At 37.1% G+C, this 17,768-nt stretch overlaps 1 protein-coding gene across 3 annotated transcripts; it reads right to left on the bottom strand.

Moving 5' to 3' along the window:
- Positions 1-713: 713 nt before the first annotated feature.
- Positions 714-17,173, bottom strand: LOC133530016 (beta-1,3-galactosyltransferase 5-like). Of its 3 annotated transcripts, none has more exons than XM_061867817.1 (6): positions 16,579-17,173; positions 6,180-6,345; positions 5,227-5,395; positions 4,464-4,683; positions 3,328-3,450; positions 714-2,534 (listed from the first exon to the last, which is right to left on the bottom strand). In XM_061867817.1, exons 1-6 carry the CDS (start codon positions 16,652-16,654, stop codon positions 2,248-2,250), a joined length of 1,041 nt encoding a protein of 346 aa, XP_061723801.1. In that variant the 5' UTR covers positions 16,655-17,173; the 3' UTR covers positions 714-2,247. The 3 variants fall into 3 exon arrangements, with proteins under 3 accessions (XP_061723801.1, XP_061723803.1, XP_061723802.1); XM_061867819.1 differs by lacking the exon at positions 16,579-17,173 and adding an exon at positions 7,140-7,536; XM_061867818.1 differs by lacking the exon at positions 16,579-17,173 and adding an exon at positions 7,164-7,536.
- Positions 17,174-17,768: the final 595 nt, after the last annotated feature.

Here is a 17,768-nt window from a genome sequence, read left to right as displayed (position 1 = left end):
GTAGTTGTGACGTGTTCGAATAAACATTTGTTTTGTTTGTGTGTGTCTTTTAAACATGTATTGTCTATGTCTATGTATGTCTTAAGTAAGTCACCTGTTGTCACCAACAGGTGACTTATTTAAGTTTTTTACCTATAAATTTTTGATGAAATTTCCATTTCGGAAGAAAACGTTTCCACTAACTGAATCTTAACAAATCACTTTGATTTTGATGCCGATCGGTTCAGCATAATATATTCTAGGTTTATAGGTTTCGCTTTTAACAAAAATTACAGAGTTTTTATTACGTTCGGTTAGAATCGCACAGTTATTCTTCCCTCTTAACATTATTGAAAATATTTGACACAATTTGTTGTATATCAATCGCAGCTATGCCCCTATGTTTGTTTTTTTCCTAATTTAATTATTATAAGAGTAGGAGCATTTAAGTCTGCATGAAATCTGTGTTTCGCAGTTAATTTGTACATTAATACAAATAAACGAAAAAAGTCAAACGTAAGAACATAGCTATGGTTAATATATAATAATCAAATTATGTGAAATTAGTTTCCATAATGTCAATATCCAGAGAGGGAAATGAGGGCTACGTTTATGAGGGAAGGGGGAGGGGGTTATGAGGGAGGGAGGTTTATGAGGGAGAGGGAGGGGTTATTAGGGAGGGGGAGGGGGTTATGAGGGAGGGGGAGGGGGTTATGAGGGTATGGAAAAGCGGCCGTCCCCTTTCCTCTTAATGCCCGTTACCCAGGTTCGTATCCTGGTCATGGCACCACGAATATATTATGATTCGATAAGATATGATGATTTAAGCATCGTTTATTGCAACATTTCTTGAGGGTACTTCCAATTAACAATTTAGGTTAAAATATCGTTATTTATGGAAGGGGGTTTAATTATCAGAATAGAAATTGTACAACAAATCCATTTAAAACCAAACCAAATGGAACCATGCCGCCACTGCTGGCGTATTTTGATCATATCGTCTATCCTCATGTCAACAAGAAATTTGTGCATAATAGAAACAAATAAATATTCTTGATCAGCAGAATTTCTCGTCAAACAGACTTAGAGAGAGAGAGATAGCGTCAATTTACACACTTTACGTATTCAAATTCTTAAAGTAGTATACATAGATATAAGTATAAAAAATAGCTTAGTGCCGTATAATAGTTTTTTGTTTTTGATTTCTGTTCTTGATTTACCTACTGCTAATATTTATGACTATTCACCTAAATGCTCAATCGAAAAAACAAATATTTTGTTAGCAGAAATTCTGCTTAAAATAAAATCTAGTAATCACGCCGGCATTCCATTTTTTTCATCCTTGCTTTTGATTTCAAAAATTGATTCAACAGTGTCCATATTTTTTCAGTTTACATTGATTAATAAAGAATAACAAATATATGTAAACATTTTTAAAAACACTAATAAAATAAAAATGTTGAAGAGGTGTAAACAAGATTAGTAAGATTACTAATACAATAACAATTCAAAATAACTTTAAAACTTACTCTCTCCTAAACTCTGATTCTTCGGCCAAACACTCTCCATCTCTTCTCTATGATTTTTGTATGGACAAGGGATCCAAGGTTTGTATGGGCTCAGTCTTCGGGCTTGTATGAGAATAGCCCTAAGGCTTAAAAAAAATCTAATTCAAAAATAACTCTCTAGTGAAATTTCCCCTAAACTTTAAATCTGCGACCAAATACTTTCCATCTCTTCCGCAGTAAGACTGTGTATGAAAGCGTATATTTTGTACGGACAAGTGAATATCCAAGGCATGTATGGGCTCAGTCTTCGGTCATGTATGAGAAGAGCCCTATGGCTTTAAAAGATTACTAATATAACAACAACTCACTAGTGAAATAATTACAAAATTTACTTTCCCCTAAACTTTGAATCTTTGACCAAATACTTTCCATCTCTTCCGGACTTAGACTATGTATGGAAGCGTATTTTTTGTACGGACAAGTGAATATCCAAGGCTTGTATGGGCTCAGTCTTCGGTCATGTATGAGAAGAGCCCTATGGCTTTAAAAGATTACTAATATAACAACAACTCACTAGTGAAATAATTACAAAATTTACTTTCCCCTAAACTTTGAATCTTTGACCAAATACTTTCCATCTCTTCCGGACTTAGACTATGTATGGAAGCGTAGTTTTTGTATGGACAAGTGGATATCCAAGGCTTGTATGGGCTCAGTCTTCGGTCATGTATGAGAAGAGCCCTTTGGCTTAAAAAGATTACTAATATAACAACAACTCACTAGTGAAATAATTACAAAATTTACTTTCCCCTAAACTTTGAATCTTTGACCAAATACTTTCCATCTCTTCCGGACTTAGACTATGTATGGAAGCGTAGTTTTTGTATGGACAAGTGAATATCCAAGGCTTGTATGGGCTCAGTCTTCGGTCGTGGGTGAGGGGAAGCTCTAGGGCTCTCTTGGCAACGAGGTACGTGAAGTATACGTCTTCCATGTTGATAAGAGGGATGTGGAGGGAGGCGGTGAAGATTTCTTTCAGGTTTTTACCTGGAATATAAGAAAAAAAGTTTTTTTCCAAGCTTTTATGTAATTTGCAAGCTATATTAGACCAACTTCCCACTATTCGATTGAGCTGTAACTTCACATACATATGTAAGTCAGGTGACAATGCAATATTTTGGTACCATCGAGCTGATCTGATGATGGACGCAGGTAGTGGCCTTAGGAACTCTGTGATAAAACAACGCAACCTTATGTTTGGGTTTGTTAGAATTAACTCGATAGGTATGAAACCTGTTGTATAGTACAGTCAGCGATAAAAATGACTTTTTTTTTTAAATGTAATGTAATCATGTAGTACTCCGGTAATTTGTTAAAATCAGCCTTAGATGTTACTCAGGACATGAAGTCCATTGACTCTTCGATAATCGAAACCAAACCTTCCCAATAATTTCGATACAACTATTTCCGCTTACATACAAACCCGAATATATAGACAGCTGAAGTCAGAGTTTTAAAAGTAAAGGTTATAATATGAGAAAGTTGTATCTCACACACCGGTTCAATTGAGAGTCAAAGTGAGGCTTTGGTATTCAGCTTGGATCTAGCAAAGACGTTCGATTGGGTCTGACATCGGGATCTTCTATAAATTACAAACTTAGTCGTTACATCACACCATGTCTTTTCTGCCGGAAGAGTTGTCTTGTCTACCGGACACATACGACCCATAATAGACATAAGCTTTTCCGAAAACATGAACATAACTCTGGCGTTCCACAAGGGTCCCCCAACGTTATTTACCATATATAATTTTCCTAGGATAGAGATTAAAGAAACTTACCATTAATAATATATCCTGTCCCGGACAGGTATTCTGGGATTAGATCTTCGTTGTAAAGCCACCGGGGCAGGTACCATTTGGTATACTCGTCTCTGTGCGGTATGCTGTTCTCTTTCTTGTACCCTGGAATAGAAAGAGATAGCCATTACACACACCATTCGTTCGTGTTTAATTATCTCATAATCAATAAAAAGCTGTTGATTACATTCGGGTGACAACTGCAGCAGCAATTTGTCTGCCATTAATAATGATATTATAAAATTATAGATAGGTTATCCTCATACATAAAGAGCACAAAAAATACTTCCATACATAAATATTAATAACCTCCGAAAGAATCTGTTTTTTAGGGTTCCGTATCCAAAGGGTAAAAACGGGACCCTTTTACTAAGACTCCACTGTCTGTCTGTCACCAGGCTGTATCTCATGATCAATATACATATACTATACAGGACGCAAAACGACAAAAATGCAAATAAGCAAATTTTATTAATTATTTGCCTCGACCGAAAGGCATCGATATAATTCGATTGCCATAGCAATTTTGTAAAATAATGATTGGGTTTAAAATAATAATAGACCCTGATAAAATATCAAAGTAGGCAATAATAGTTGGCCATATTATCGATAGCATACCTAATCAATTTATCCATCAGGCCGGCCGTATAATTTAGAAGTACCATCATGAAGCTAGAACTCAGGTTAAATGCTATTCATATTATGGTTTGTTTTTTCATAAGATAAATTGTGAATACATAGTTAGTCCTATCTATAATATATTATCGAAGAGTTCAATGAGCAGTGATATTTCGATATGTTTTTCAATTTCATACATCAGTTACATCATCAATCATAACTTATCTAGAGGTGTATAAATCTCACTCAAAGATCTCAGGATAAATTAGTTTTTTTTTTTTTACACGACAAGGGCCATGACGGGGACTTTGTTTTACATTCCTTCAATTATTCACTTATTCAATTTTTCATTAATTCAGTCAATCGTTCGTTAATTAGATTCGTTCAATAATTCTCATTTTTTTGTAATTTCTCCCAGGATTCTGTCTTAAATACTGACCTTATTTCAATGTTGTCATCTTCCTAAGGTTTACCGTATGAAATATCACATAAATCCTTACCAAACAACGCGGCATCCTTATTATCCGCCAACACCGTGTCCAATGTCCTCGGGTTGAGCAGCACATCATCGTCAGTCTTGAACACGAACTCTGCCCGCGGACAGCGGTCGAGCGCCCACTGCAGCATGAGCCCCACCTTCAGCGTCAGGTTCTGGTAGTGGTCTTGAAACTCATGGACTATGAGATCGCTGTGCTGTTTCGCTTCGATGTAGGCGTCTGCCTGGAACGAACCGGATGATGGGTAATCCATGTATGGTGGGAAGCTTTACGCTACGATACTCGTAACGATTCAAGTTTGGGATCGAAAATAAATATGCAGGTTCCGTAATTGTAAGAAGCGCGAAATGCATGATAATAAAATTACTCTCGCCCGCGTAACAAGAATTTTATGGTGAGTATTATTTTGACAATGATAGTTTCTAAGACCGATCGCTTGTCCCAGGTATAGCTCTGGATAAATGCTTTGCAGTTAAATACAAGCTTCAAACTTATAATTATTTTTAGCGGGAGATTGCGCAGATGATAGACAACAGGCTTAAACGAAGTCTGCGTCGGAAGCCAAGACTCGTTCGATTCGAGTATTCAGAATTCAAATTTTCTATGGGAAGACAACTCTTCGCGCCTACATTTTATAAATAGCATATTTTGCAAGAGCTATTTAGTGGTGAGTGCCGAGTGTTTTATAATATCAAACGACAGCATTATCGTGATCTGCATTAAGACAGTTTTCTATATGAGTACTCTTAGAATACAAAATACTCACCAATCGATCATCGTCCTGGCTAAGACCAAGGAAGAAATACGTCTCCTGGTGCTTCCCCCAGGTATTTCTGATGACGTCACGATGACGAAAGTGGGAAGGGGTGCTAGTCACTAGGATGAGGACTGGAACCTTCTTCTGGCAGACTGATGATGGTTCTATGAGAAGGTTTCTGGAAAAAGAGAATTTTAAACTAATATATTTGTGTAAAACCATTCCGTTCCTTAGATAGGTACTAACTGAAAATGCGCAGCAACCGTAAAAGGTAGAAAATTAAAAACATGCATTCTTTCAATGTTTTACAGCTCCATCAAGCCAGGTTTTTTTTCAATTCAAACCCAAAGGGAATAAAAACGGGATTGAACGTTTTAAACGACTTCTACGTTTGTAAATTTCTATATTTGTAAAGATAATGTTTCACTAGTTAATGCTTGGAGGTATGTAATACAAACAAGGTCTAACGCTTTTTCGAAAACAACATGGTGCATTCCTTAAAACAAAAAAAAAAGTGTGAAATGAGTATTATTTAGACGGTCTGAAAACCAGCGCCGCGCCGGGCATCTCGGCCCAGCACACGCTGAGACTGGAACCCTTTGCCCAATATTTTTGCGTTATTCATATGTATAAATTATTAAAATTCTTTTTCTCCTTCTTTATTATGTAATGTTTTATTTTTGTTTTATAGTGAACCTGTAATATGTGGCAATAAAAAAAATCTTATTCTTAAATCTTATTCTTGTTTTTGCTTTCTTTTCCGAGCAAATCTCTACATGATAATCATGTTCGCCATCCGACAATTGGCTCGTTATTTAGTGTAGGTAACTATTCCTACCTATTTGTATATATTTGTATATTTTCTTTATTGCTCATAAGGAAAAAATCCATGCAGATACACAGTATAAAATTGAAATGAACAATTACTGGTGTCGCTAAGGGTACTAATCTAAGGTACTTACATGTTGTCTAAGTAATGAACTAAACTCCTATTAGCCCGGAAATGGTGAAGAATCTGGTCTGGCGGTGGTGGCGGGATCAGCGCTTGGCCCACTACATGGCTGAGCTGCCAGGACGCGTAGAAGATGGGAAGTGTGACCATCAGGAAGAGAAAACCTTTGCGGCTTCCTGAAACGTGTTTCATCATATCATAATGTTGCCCTGGATTTTATATATTTCGGAGAATGGCTGAATTCTGCCATCTATCGCTAAGAGGCAAACTCTAGGGTGTTACATACACTTGAGTGGCGTTTGACGCAGTGCCGCCAAGGCGTCATAGAGTGCGCTGCCAAAAGTATTCAAATCCAGAACAATTTAAGTTATGCTGTCAATCAATCTTCAGACGAAAACGAACGGGAAAGATGACGTTAGTGGCGGTTCCCAGGTCAAACCCACTGGCTTGCTTAAGATAAGAAATGTAACGTGTGCTATGATTTGTAATCAGTATTGTCCAGTAAAGACTGTGAGTTGAACATCGTATTTCATTGAAAGCCCTCGTCATCCACTATTGAAGGTTCTGATGTGCTGATAGATTCACGATTCGATATTATAGGTAAAAATATTCATGATCTGCCCGCGACTTACTCTGCATAGAATTAGTAATTCTGTAGTTCATTTCACCCCCTTTTACCCCTGAAGAAATGATTTCAGTGATATAACTATATAACTATCTAACCCTACCTAAGGATTCATACTGCCTTCTTACCGATTTTATCTAAATAAGTTCAGGGGTATAAGCGTGAACCAGTAACTTACAAACTGAGTTACTTTCGCTTTTAAAATATTCGAAGGAATTGCTACTCCTATGACTCCTAACTGGTTCTTATAATGTTTACCCAGGTATATTGTCTGTTGTACACTCCAATAAATGACCATACTCGAAACGGGAGTGTTATACTAACATAACACGCTCTTTTACGTACTGACTTTACGCCCTCTGCATATACCTAGAACATTTGCGACATCCTTCGACGAGTTTAAGTAGAAATGATAACCGCATAATTTATAAGCTTTCTTCTGCAAGGTGTCTTGCGAATTTTTCACATTGATCGAAAGCCGTGATTCCTTATCCACAGTCAACCCGTAATGCCCGCAGCTCGCCAGGATCAGCGGATTAGTGAGTTGAATTTCGATGTATATATGTATTTATAAATGTTGTTATGTATTTTTAGTGTCACCATATGATGTCACTTTTAATGTTGTATTGACTTGCGAAAGAGCCCTTGTGGCCTACTTGAAGAATACATTTTTGAATTTTGAAATTCAACATGCGTGTTACGTGCCGATTTATAAATCAGTACCACTTATATACCACGTCGTTATTGCAGTTGATTTCGCTAGGTTTCACTTAAGTATTGTTGGCATTTAAAGCCGTACCATAGAAAGTGCTTACTTTGCTAAAAATTGTTATTTAATTTAAATATCTTTTTTTTTTCATTTAAAACCACATTTTTCATTGCTTATCAAAAAAAAACGTACTTAGGAAGTAGAGTGCTATATAGTCCGTTTTTTTAGCCGTTTTATTTCCGTCCGTTTTATTTCAATATTAAAATTAATATACACGGTAAACTGTGGTTTTTAAACTTCCGTTAATCGGGACATACCCTGGCAGGCTCAGTAGATTTAAGGAAATTAAATGGTGTAAACATTTTAGTGAATTTGTATTTTTTTTTTAATAATTAAATGCTGGATATACTTGTATGTGACAAAAACTCGACTGACTGAAGCAAAAAATAAAGTTTTATTATATTCTATTCTATCGAATATCGCGGAAACGCGCTCCGCTTTCATAGTTTGTTGTTGGCCGACATGTCATGGCGCAAAATATGAGCATGGTTCTCTGTGCCAGTTCCATACTTATATGTAGTAAAAATAGTTCAATGTTAGTATGAGCTAGGGTAGGGTTCTCCACATCATTTTGGTTGATATGACCGCCTAGCATGACTTGCGTTCTCGTGCGCGACCCTTTTATATTAAAACACTTTCACCCACATATTCACCCCGCAAAATATGTCTAAGTGTTGAAAAAATGCCCTATATGACCACCAAAACCGCGGGTCAAGTCAAACCTTATAGAGGTTAGATGTAGATAAGTCACCGTCACCCACCACCCACCACCCTGAACTCGTTTGTACGAAATCGCACGCAACTCTCAAACCAATGTTTTTTTATCCGCGGTAAACAAGTATACATCCATGATAGTACGCGGTAATGGTAGCCTATTGACGCTTGCATTGCAACTCAAGAGGTGTTACATACGCTCAGATTCTTTAAAAACTACACTCCTTTCTTGAAGAGCGAAATTAGCCTCTTGAAAAAACCTCGGCAAGGAGCTAATTCCAAAAATAGCCGAAGAATGGAAGGATGTGCACTACACACCACACTCACCACCACTACACCACACTCATATAGAATTAAACCCGCTTAAGAAGATTAGGAACCACGTCGAAAAAGCGTCTCAAGCATGAAAGCGTTTTAACCGTGAAAAAAATGGAAAACAAGCTAAATAAAATAAATATTTCGGGGCAATCTTACACAGATCGACTTAACCCCAAATTAAGCAAAGCTTGTATGGGACCTAGGGGACGATACATATACGTATATAGATAAATACATACTTATATGTATAGAAAACACCTATGACTCGGGAAACCTGTGCTCATCACACAAATAAATGCCCTTACCGGGATGCGAACCCGGGACCATCGACTTCATAGCAGGGTCAATGTCATAAAATACGTATTTTTAAATATTATGTATTTTTGGTTTTAAGTCTAGTTACTAGGTCAAGTGGGCTATCATTTGAAAGAACTTAATCGTATACTAAAATACATTTTTTTATTTTTGTTACAGTGATAAAAACTTGATTAAAGAAGTAAATCGTAAAAAAAATACCATGTCCGCCTTTCCTTAATCTCCGAAGTTTACCAAACAAAAAATATGACGTTAATAACATTCTTTTTCTCTCAACGGTACGGTTGAGTCATTTCTAAGTCTGTCAGGTTATCAGCCACATGGTGTATATACATACATAGTGCAATGTACACTATAAAGTTGTTAGACGGCGCCGGCCTGCCGAAATATTACCCTTGCTCTGCGAGCGTGACGTCATGGCACCGAAATTCACGTATCTGTCATTTCAAAGTTTGTCACGGAACCTGTTACTTTTGTTGCTAATCAAAATTGACCGAGCAAGACAGTTTATCAGAGGACACTAGAGAAATTCGAAAGAGAGAATCAAACTAGAGGACTAGATGTCACTCGCTCTAGTTACAGTTTTGTCTTAAATTGACATATTGACTTATTTTAATGTTAGTATATTGACTAATGACGTCAAACAGATGGATGCGACCCTCCAGTTTGACTTCTCTTTCTACCACACTTTTTTGTCGACGTAATCAGTCCGGATTCTATACTAGGTCCGTGTGATTATCAGACTCACAGTGTATAATACAAAGTGTAATGTTTACAGATAGTTTACAGTTAGGAGACAGTCTGCCGAATATAAAAGATAACATAAAAATAAACATTTATATTTATATTTTAGTTATTAGTTATTTTACTTTTACAATGTCATTTCAAAGTCTGTCGCTCCGTCTCATTGATGTCGGAATGTCGGTTCATATCTTGAGACATTGAGCGTGCCAGACGCGTGCCGTGTTTGATAGCCCAGACGGTGCACGGGTTATTTTTAAACGTCAAACTTCTATGAAATTATGACGTTCATATCTATCGTTTGTTTCGTGTGTTTGTTGTTGTGTTTGTTTGTTTTGTCTTTTATCGTTTTGACAACCGGTTTGGCCTAGTGGGTACTGGGTAGTGACCCTGCCTACGAAGCTGATGGTCCCGGGTTCAAATCCTGGTATGGGCATTCGTGTGATGAGCATGGATATTTGTTGTGTTTTCTATGTATTTAAGTATTTATAAATATTTATAATATATTATATCGTAGCCTAGGTACCCTCAACACAAGCCTTATTGAGCTTACTGTAGGACTTAGTCAATTTATGTAATAATGCCCTATAGTTTTTTTTTTAACTTTATTGCACGATATAAAATTGTACAAATGGCGGACTTAATGCCTCAGGCATTCTCAACCACTCAACCATTGGGTCAAACAAAAACTTGCAGTTAGTGCAGGATTGTACACAATGAGAGGGAATGTGAAACACAAATCAAGTTATTCTCAACAATATAACAATATTAATAGCAATATATACCTATATACATACATATATACAAATAAATATATATTATGCATAATATTTTATTAGCTTTTGCAGTCGAAACTCTAGGACCCTGCTGCCCAAGCGCTCATTCATGAATTAGGCAACTTTCAAAAAAATATATTGATCCAAAGGGGGATTGCAGCTAGCCTTATGGGAACCCTTCCGCAGGGATCGGACCTGGGTGATCTAGCTTAATATAAACATATTGGGCTAGGTCACCCATGTTGTTTTTTTTTAGGTATTAATTTTAGTTTTGAAGGTAAGTCTTAAAAAAAAGTAACGTGTGACCCTGGCCCTATAAGGGTGCCCATAAGGCTGGCTGATTCCTAGGCCAAAGCATAGGCATCGTCATTCAACGAGGGAACGTAGCCGTATGGGCACCCTTCCGCGGACTGTTCATAGGCGGGGTTTTTTTATAAATATTTTTATTTATGTTAATTATTTCATTAGATTTAATTTAGTTGTTAAATTGAATAAAATAGTTTTCAAATATTGTAAGTAATATAAAATATAGGTAACAATAAGTAGGTGTTCATCTGTACGTTATCGCAATGCCGTAATGCATGGCCACTAAATGTTGCTTTTAATATGTATATTTTAATAAATAGTTTAGTTTGTTATTATTTAAGTGTGTTTTTGATTTTAATAAATCTATTCAAAGTTCGAATCGGACTGATAGTATGTGTAAAGTTAGGCGCCAGACTGCCAAATATTGCCCTTGCTTAGCGAGCGTGACGTCATGGAATCGAAATTGACGAAAGTGGGTCGGGTATGCCAATGCGGGGTCGGCAAAAGCGGTACAATGGGGTTAACACGTGTTGGGTTTTATGGTATAATCATAGAAGAATAGTACTACCGTACAGAAAACTTCCTACAAAACCGAACTTTGACAGCGATTCAGGGTCGAATCATGCTGTCTCTTTCTAATATATGGCACCATCCCTTTGACTATTTAGGGTTGTCAAAATTCAAGTTATCGTTGTGCATGCAAAGGGACGTCATGTTGTGCCAACCCTAATAACTGCTTGGAGCAATGCTGAGCCGAACGGACCCGAGAATGCCCGAAAGAATTAGTTTCGCCGCCCTGGTATAATCTAGTTTTTTCTATTCGTCTACTGTACTGGTTGAATTAAGATTTCGTATACCAAATTATAATTGCGTACTTTTCATGTATGGACTCCCACCTCAACTATAATATTCATCTCGATACGCTGTAGTTTACTATAAAAAAAATGACCATTCACATGCCGCTGCACTCCCATAGGAAATACTAAACGGGCATGGGGCGGGCCTAAATAGTCGCGCGTTTATGTCTTTTGGACTACATTTTGTCTACCAATTTTTATTAATTATTTAGGTTTTATAGAAAAAAAGTATTATTTTACATCACTAAACTAGAAAAAGGATTAATACAATAGTGATATAATTAATATAATCAAGCTTTTCAATATCGTACCTTACTTAGGCAACTCAGCAAGCTTCGTTGCCTAAACACGGTCCGCGACTGCAATGCTCTCTATTGTAACACGATTGTATAAAATACTGTAATGGAGAGAAAATAATCAGTCATAATTGTTATAATATTTTCCAGTAGAGTCTGTCTAAGCTAACTTTGCATCGAGCTGAATAGAACAAAATAAACACCCTAAAAACTACAATTTAGCGTTAGCTTCATCCTATGGCGTAGCCAGCCAGTGAACTAGTAAAATGTGAGCTCCAGCTAGCTAGGGGGCAGCTGCCCCCTGGCTCCTGCCTGCCTACTCCCATAGCTTCCTCATAGTTCCTGTTATTAATTGTTCCATTCCCTTTCCTCATAGTTATTTTTATCCTCAGTTGGTATCTCTTAATGTTGAATTCTAGCATAAACGGAAACATTGAAAATTAATTTAAATATCATTTAATTAACGTGGAATATGTATATATTTAGAATGACATAAGTAATTTACGATTACTTACACTAGTCTCCATTGTCTTCACTTGTGACTTACAGGCCCATTCGGATTTTAATAACAGGTTGTGAATTAAACCTGGATGAGATATTGATCTGATCTTATTCATAACTTGTTCGGCTTCGTTTACAGTCTTCTGTCTTTTTGCCAATGTTTTATTGACCGAATTTCACTTAGCAACCAACTTTTCGAAGTACTTTGGAAACCAGGTAGAATTATTGTTAAATAGATTATTATTATTATGACATAACATTTGGAATACATTTCTTTCGCCATATCATTCATTTGGCAAAAAAATATTAATACGATAACGTCTATATAGTCATCTGACAGAGGTAATATACTTGCGACGACGAGCGAAGCGAGGAGGAACGTATTAGGTAAGCTGCCCACTGATCACCAGTTTGCCGGACGATGTCGGCCTTCAGTTATTCGAAAAAACAAAAGAAACAGGATCTTATATATCCCACTGTTGTTAAAAGTTATATGACATCTTTTTCTGTTCATGGCTATGACATTCAAGGTCAATATTTCGTGCCTCAGCAACATTAATTGGACGGGATATCCAACTTGAGTTATACAGGGTGCCCAGTAGTTAATGGATAACCTTCTAACCACCGACAGGTCACCTTAGGCTGGTCCAAATAATGCACTTATAGGACTTTCAACTATAATAAACACCCGCAAACGGGATTAAATTAAATTACAAAAAGTTTTTTGTTAATTAAAAAATAGTTATCAAGATAGAGGTCTGATTTTATTTTTCTTGTAATCTTTATGATTATGTTATTATTAAATTAAAAAAATCATAATTTTTCATTCTTAAACTTCAGAGATAAGGGGGGAATGGTTTTTTTATTCACATTTTCCTTTTATTTTTCACTTTCATAAGTCTTTTTTTTTCACTATGAAAATAAAATAAAAAATTGTTTTGTAATGTTCAATTTGAGCTCTTTCAAATCATACCCCACTTGACCTAGTAACTAGACTCGGAAATTTTGCCCCCTCTTTATATTGGGAATTTTTCATAATTAATACAAATAAAAAAATTACACTTCCAATATGTTTGGGTTAGCGTTATTCATTACTATTCCAAATTTCAAATCAATAGCTTAAGTACTTCTCGAGATATTTAGTAAAGTGACAGACAGACGGACGGACGGACAGAGTCGCACCATATAGGGTTCCTTTTGTACCTTTTTGGTACGGAACCCTAAAAACAGAAATGTTTGATTATGTCGATGACCAAAAAAACTTTTACTAGACCTGTAAGTGCATTATCTGGACCAGCCTAAGATGCCCTGTCGGTGGTTAGAATGTTATCCATTAATTACTGGGCACCCTGTATGTCCTAATACACAGATACATTTAATGTTCGTCGGTACCTAGTACCTACTTATATCATTTCATTAGCGTAATGGTTACGCGCCCAATGGAGGCCGATGACGCGCCTTTTAACGGGCAAATATTTATCTAATCAAGTTTTTTCCATGTGTTTACGTTTACACCAATCCATTTAGGAAATTTGTAAAAGTCTGAGGTCGTAGCCAAATATAAACATTTCAAAAGTAAAGATATTAGGCCCGTTCATATATCTAGAGCCGAGCGAACATGCGCACCAAGGAAATGTGACACGAACGCCATTTGCGACCCAATTTTCTGGCCCACTTAATAGTGTCCGTAAGGCCCCGTCTTTAAGAAGTAATATAATATCAAAATCCTTGTAGACTGGTCTTGGTCTGACTCTAAGGGTCTGACGCATTACCCACGATACGACGTCGTATCGTGGATATGTGTGTTGGTCCCGCCATATGACGTCGTAAAGTTGCACGACGCTGCAACGTGAGACGACGTGCAACGTTACAGCGTCGTGGGTACGACGTCGTATCCACGATACGCGAGTCGTGGGTATGTGTGTTGGCCCTAACTCCTTAATTCATGGGCCAAAATGTATATATAAAACACCAATCAAAACCACTAATGTATGGAAATTATCACGTGATTTTTAATTCGCACCTGTCATCGCGCTACTTTTTTTTTTACCGAGCCATAGCGAAGGTCTCCGTTTCAGCTTGCTTTCGTATGTCCGGATGTTGTCCTCTACAGGTTGCAATTCTCAATCGATTCTTCTGAAATTTTGGGACCAGGTCGGTTACAATTTTTTTTTTTTAATAGTGAAGTCATACATTTTATTTAGTTTTAAGATATCGCGAGGTCTACAGCTCACAGATCCACTGTTTTTGATTAGCGATGACAATGTTGGCTACAGCACAGGACAGATAGTCCGCTTTTACATATTTGGTTAGAGCGTCGTAAAGACCTATTGGATTCGTAAGATCGGATGATAGGAAGAAGAAATGGTTATATTTACTGTTACATTTCCAGCGCACAGAGAAGTGTCTACAGATTTTAAAAAATTAAAAAAAAACATCACATGGAATTATTCGAGCGCGTCAGATATTGGTAATTTCAGTCGCACATTATGTGTTTGATAACAAACGTATGTTAATATGCTGGTTAACATTTGTGGGAGTGATTATACGGAAGGGTAAACAATTAGAAAAAAAAATACTCGTGTGCGTCAGATATTCAAAGAGGGTGCTTTTTATGTGACAGCAAACAAGCAGACGTGCCACCGGATGGAAAGCACTCACCGTCACCCTTGGACATAAGCAACACCGGAGAAGCCACTTAAAGAGTTGCCGACCCTTGAGAACCGTAAATACCCGCTTCTAGAAGAACCCCATGAAACTCATTCCACATTCTGCACGTTCTGGGAAGAAACGAGCAGATGCCCGCTTATTCTTGGGTAGGAAGTGGTAATAAGCTTTGCACCTTTACCGGGAGATGCGGTGATAAAAGCGAGACGATTGCACCAATTCAAAAAGTAATTCGGAGCATTCCCCATTGTACAGACGGTAGAACATGCAAAGAGACCCAACGTCTCTCCGAAAGCTAAGAGAGTCTAAGCCGTCAGTAAGTTCGCGATCACCAACAATACAAACTGCCCGCCGTTTGATGGAGTCAAGAGGGAGGAGCTGGTAATGTAGAGCGCCTGACTAGAGATGAGAACAGTACTCCATATAAGGTCGAACATACGCTTTATATAAAGTCGGTAACCCGGTGTGAAGTACTCTTTGGGTCTGTTAAGCACCCCAAGCTTGTTCGGATGTTAAATGGGCCCTCCAAATATGCTCCCATTCCAAGGAATTTTTGCAACTTTGTGACCTTGCCACTCGCTTACGGATCCCTGAAATCGTCGGATTATTGAAACACTTTTTAACAAGTAATTAAACCACTATATCTTAATCTGACGCACTCGAGTATTACTGACGATCGATTTTTTGTACTATTTTGACGGGCTGACATGGACGTGCGGTTCTGTGTTGAGGACTCATACATGGTGGAGTTACTCAACAGGATGAAAGGTTAATCTTACGCCCTTATGTTAATCTGACGCGCTCGAGTAACTCCAAAAAACCTCTTGGGCTCCCCTACCATTACGCATTATCTCGAGCGTGTGCGCGGAACAATACGATTACAAATAAACTCAGAGGTCGGATTATAGGGGGCAAAATTTAATGACAGGTAGGGAATTCCTATATCGATGAATTCAACTATCGACACTTTTCTCATATAGTATTATTCATCATACAGCGTGGGTACGGTGACAGATGTCATATCAACACAATTTTGGGCTAAAGGTTATAAACTAGTATGGTTTTTTTTTAGTGAAAATATCATTTTCTTAAAAATATAAAAGTCCCAGTGTTCGGTATGGTAATGCCCAAAAGTTGACACCCTGCTGTCACGTATTTTGCTAATAAGTTTCAAGATCACATACAATGGGACAGTGATTAACCCTCGCGACTTTACCTAAGTATCTTTTTTATATAGGATATCCACATAGAAATTGACTAAGCCCCACACCCACAGTAAGCTCTAGAATGCTTGTACGTACATAAATACAAGAAAACACCCATGACTCAGAAGCAAAATCTGTGCTCATCACACAAAAAAAATACCCTTACCGGGATTCGAACCCACGACCATCGACTTCATGGGCAGGGTCACTACTCACTACCATCAAGGCCAGACCGGTCGTCAAAATTATTATAGGAAAACAAATGCATTGCGATAATACTTAACCTAAAATCAAGCATGCTTTGTATTTTGGCACCCACCTATAAATTTGCATATCCTTCTTCGTCGCATACTAATAAAAAATATCTGTCGTTCAGAAAAACAGCTTGTAAACATCACTTTTTCTAAAATTTCCGTCACCACTTCACTTGTATGTTATTTCAGTTATTTGACTCATATGTAAACATATTTTGCACTTTATTCACGACACTATAACCAGAATAACAACACATTTACATGTGTCTGTTTTTAGTTTTATTTTCACTCACTGGAGTTTCACATTTGGAGCACTTAAAAATAATCTAGACGATGTTAAATGAAACGAATAGATTCATATCAGAAACTTTAAATAAGTAAAACAACTTGGTCACTTTCGTACCTATAGTTGTTTATTTTTCTATATTCGAGCACACTTCGAAAGAAACGTTTTCCTCGTGCGAAGCAATCTTGTAGACTAACAAACTTTATAAATAAACTTCTACTGACGACCCCACATGTTCTACCCTTCTCTTTCTTTTCAGTAAAAACCGAAAGAGAGCGGAAGTGTAGCACAACTAAAGTCACAAAGTCACGCCCAATTTTTTCATGGCCGAATGAGTCTGCGGACGCGCGCGCTTTGTTATTTTTTAATTGTTTTTTTTTACGAACCTGGCGCTAGACGTGGCGTGGGTTGCACATACGGCCGCTTCCAGCGAAATCCGAATGATCACTAAATAAATACCTTGGACAAAGTAAGATAGTCCGCCAGCTTATCTGTTCGAACTTATCAATATTGATAATGTGATACGCACGAAATATAATTAAAAGGCTAGATATCGTCTACCAAAGATAGATATAGTTTTAGTAGACATTTTTGGTAGATCATATTTTAAGCAAACATAAAACTTTACTTCTCTAATGGTGTCAAGTGTCAACGACTAATGCTACAAATTAATTTAGATACCTGTGCCGATGCAATATTTACGAATGCCTAATTTTAGACCATTAGATGAATGTGGCAAGAAGCTACATATTACCTACATGTATGTAAGTAACTACGAATTTTAGTAACTCTTGATTTGAAATTTATTTTTCACCCCATACCCTCGGAAACCAACGACCAAAGTTTTTAAGCGACAATTTTGAATGTTTGCATTAATTTGGATTAAAAAGACCTAAAGTAAAATTCAAAATTCACCAACTCGAACGAGACTCGAACGAGACTCGAATGAGACTCGAACTCAAACTGGAA

The sequence above is a fragment of the Cydia pomonella genome, chromosome 22 (assembly GCF_033807575.1).
Source record: "Cydia pomonella isolate Wapato2018A chromosome 22, ilCydPomo1, whole genome shotgun sequence".
Classification (NCBI taxonomy): domain Eukaryota; kingdom Metazoa; phylum Arthropoda; class Insecta; order Lepidoptera; family Tortricidae; genus Cydia; species Cydia pomonella.
Note: the sequence above shows the minus strand (reverse complement) of the source record. Positions and strands in the feature narration are given on the sequence as shown.

Excerpts from the sequence above, each read along its gene's own strand:
- LOC133530016 (XM_061867817.1), bottom strand. The coding sequence starts at position 16,654 with ATGTTTACAAGCTGTTTTTCTGAACGACAGATATTTTTTATTAGTATG. Across the intron at positions 4,684-5,226 it reads GCCAGGACGATGATCGATTG|GCAGACGCCTACATCGAAGC; the intron begins GTGAGTATTTTG and ends GGTTCGTTCCAG. Across the intron at positions 3,451-4,463 it reads TAAGGATGCCGCGTTGTTTG|GGTACAAGAAAGAGAACAGC; the intron begins GTAAGGATTTAT and ends TTTCTATTCCAG.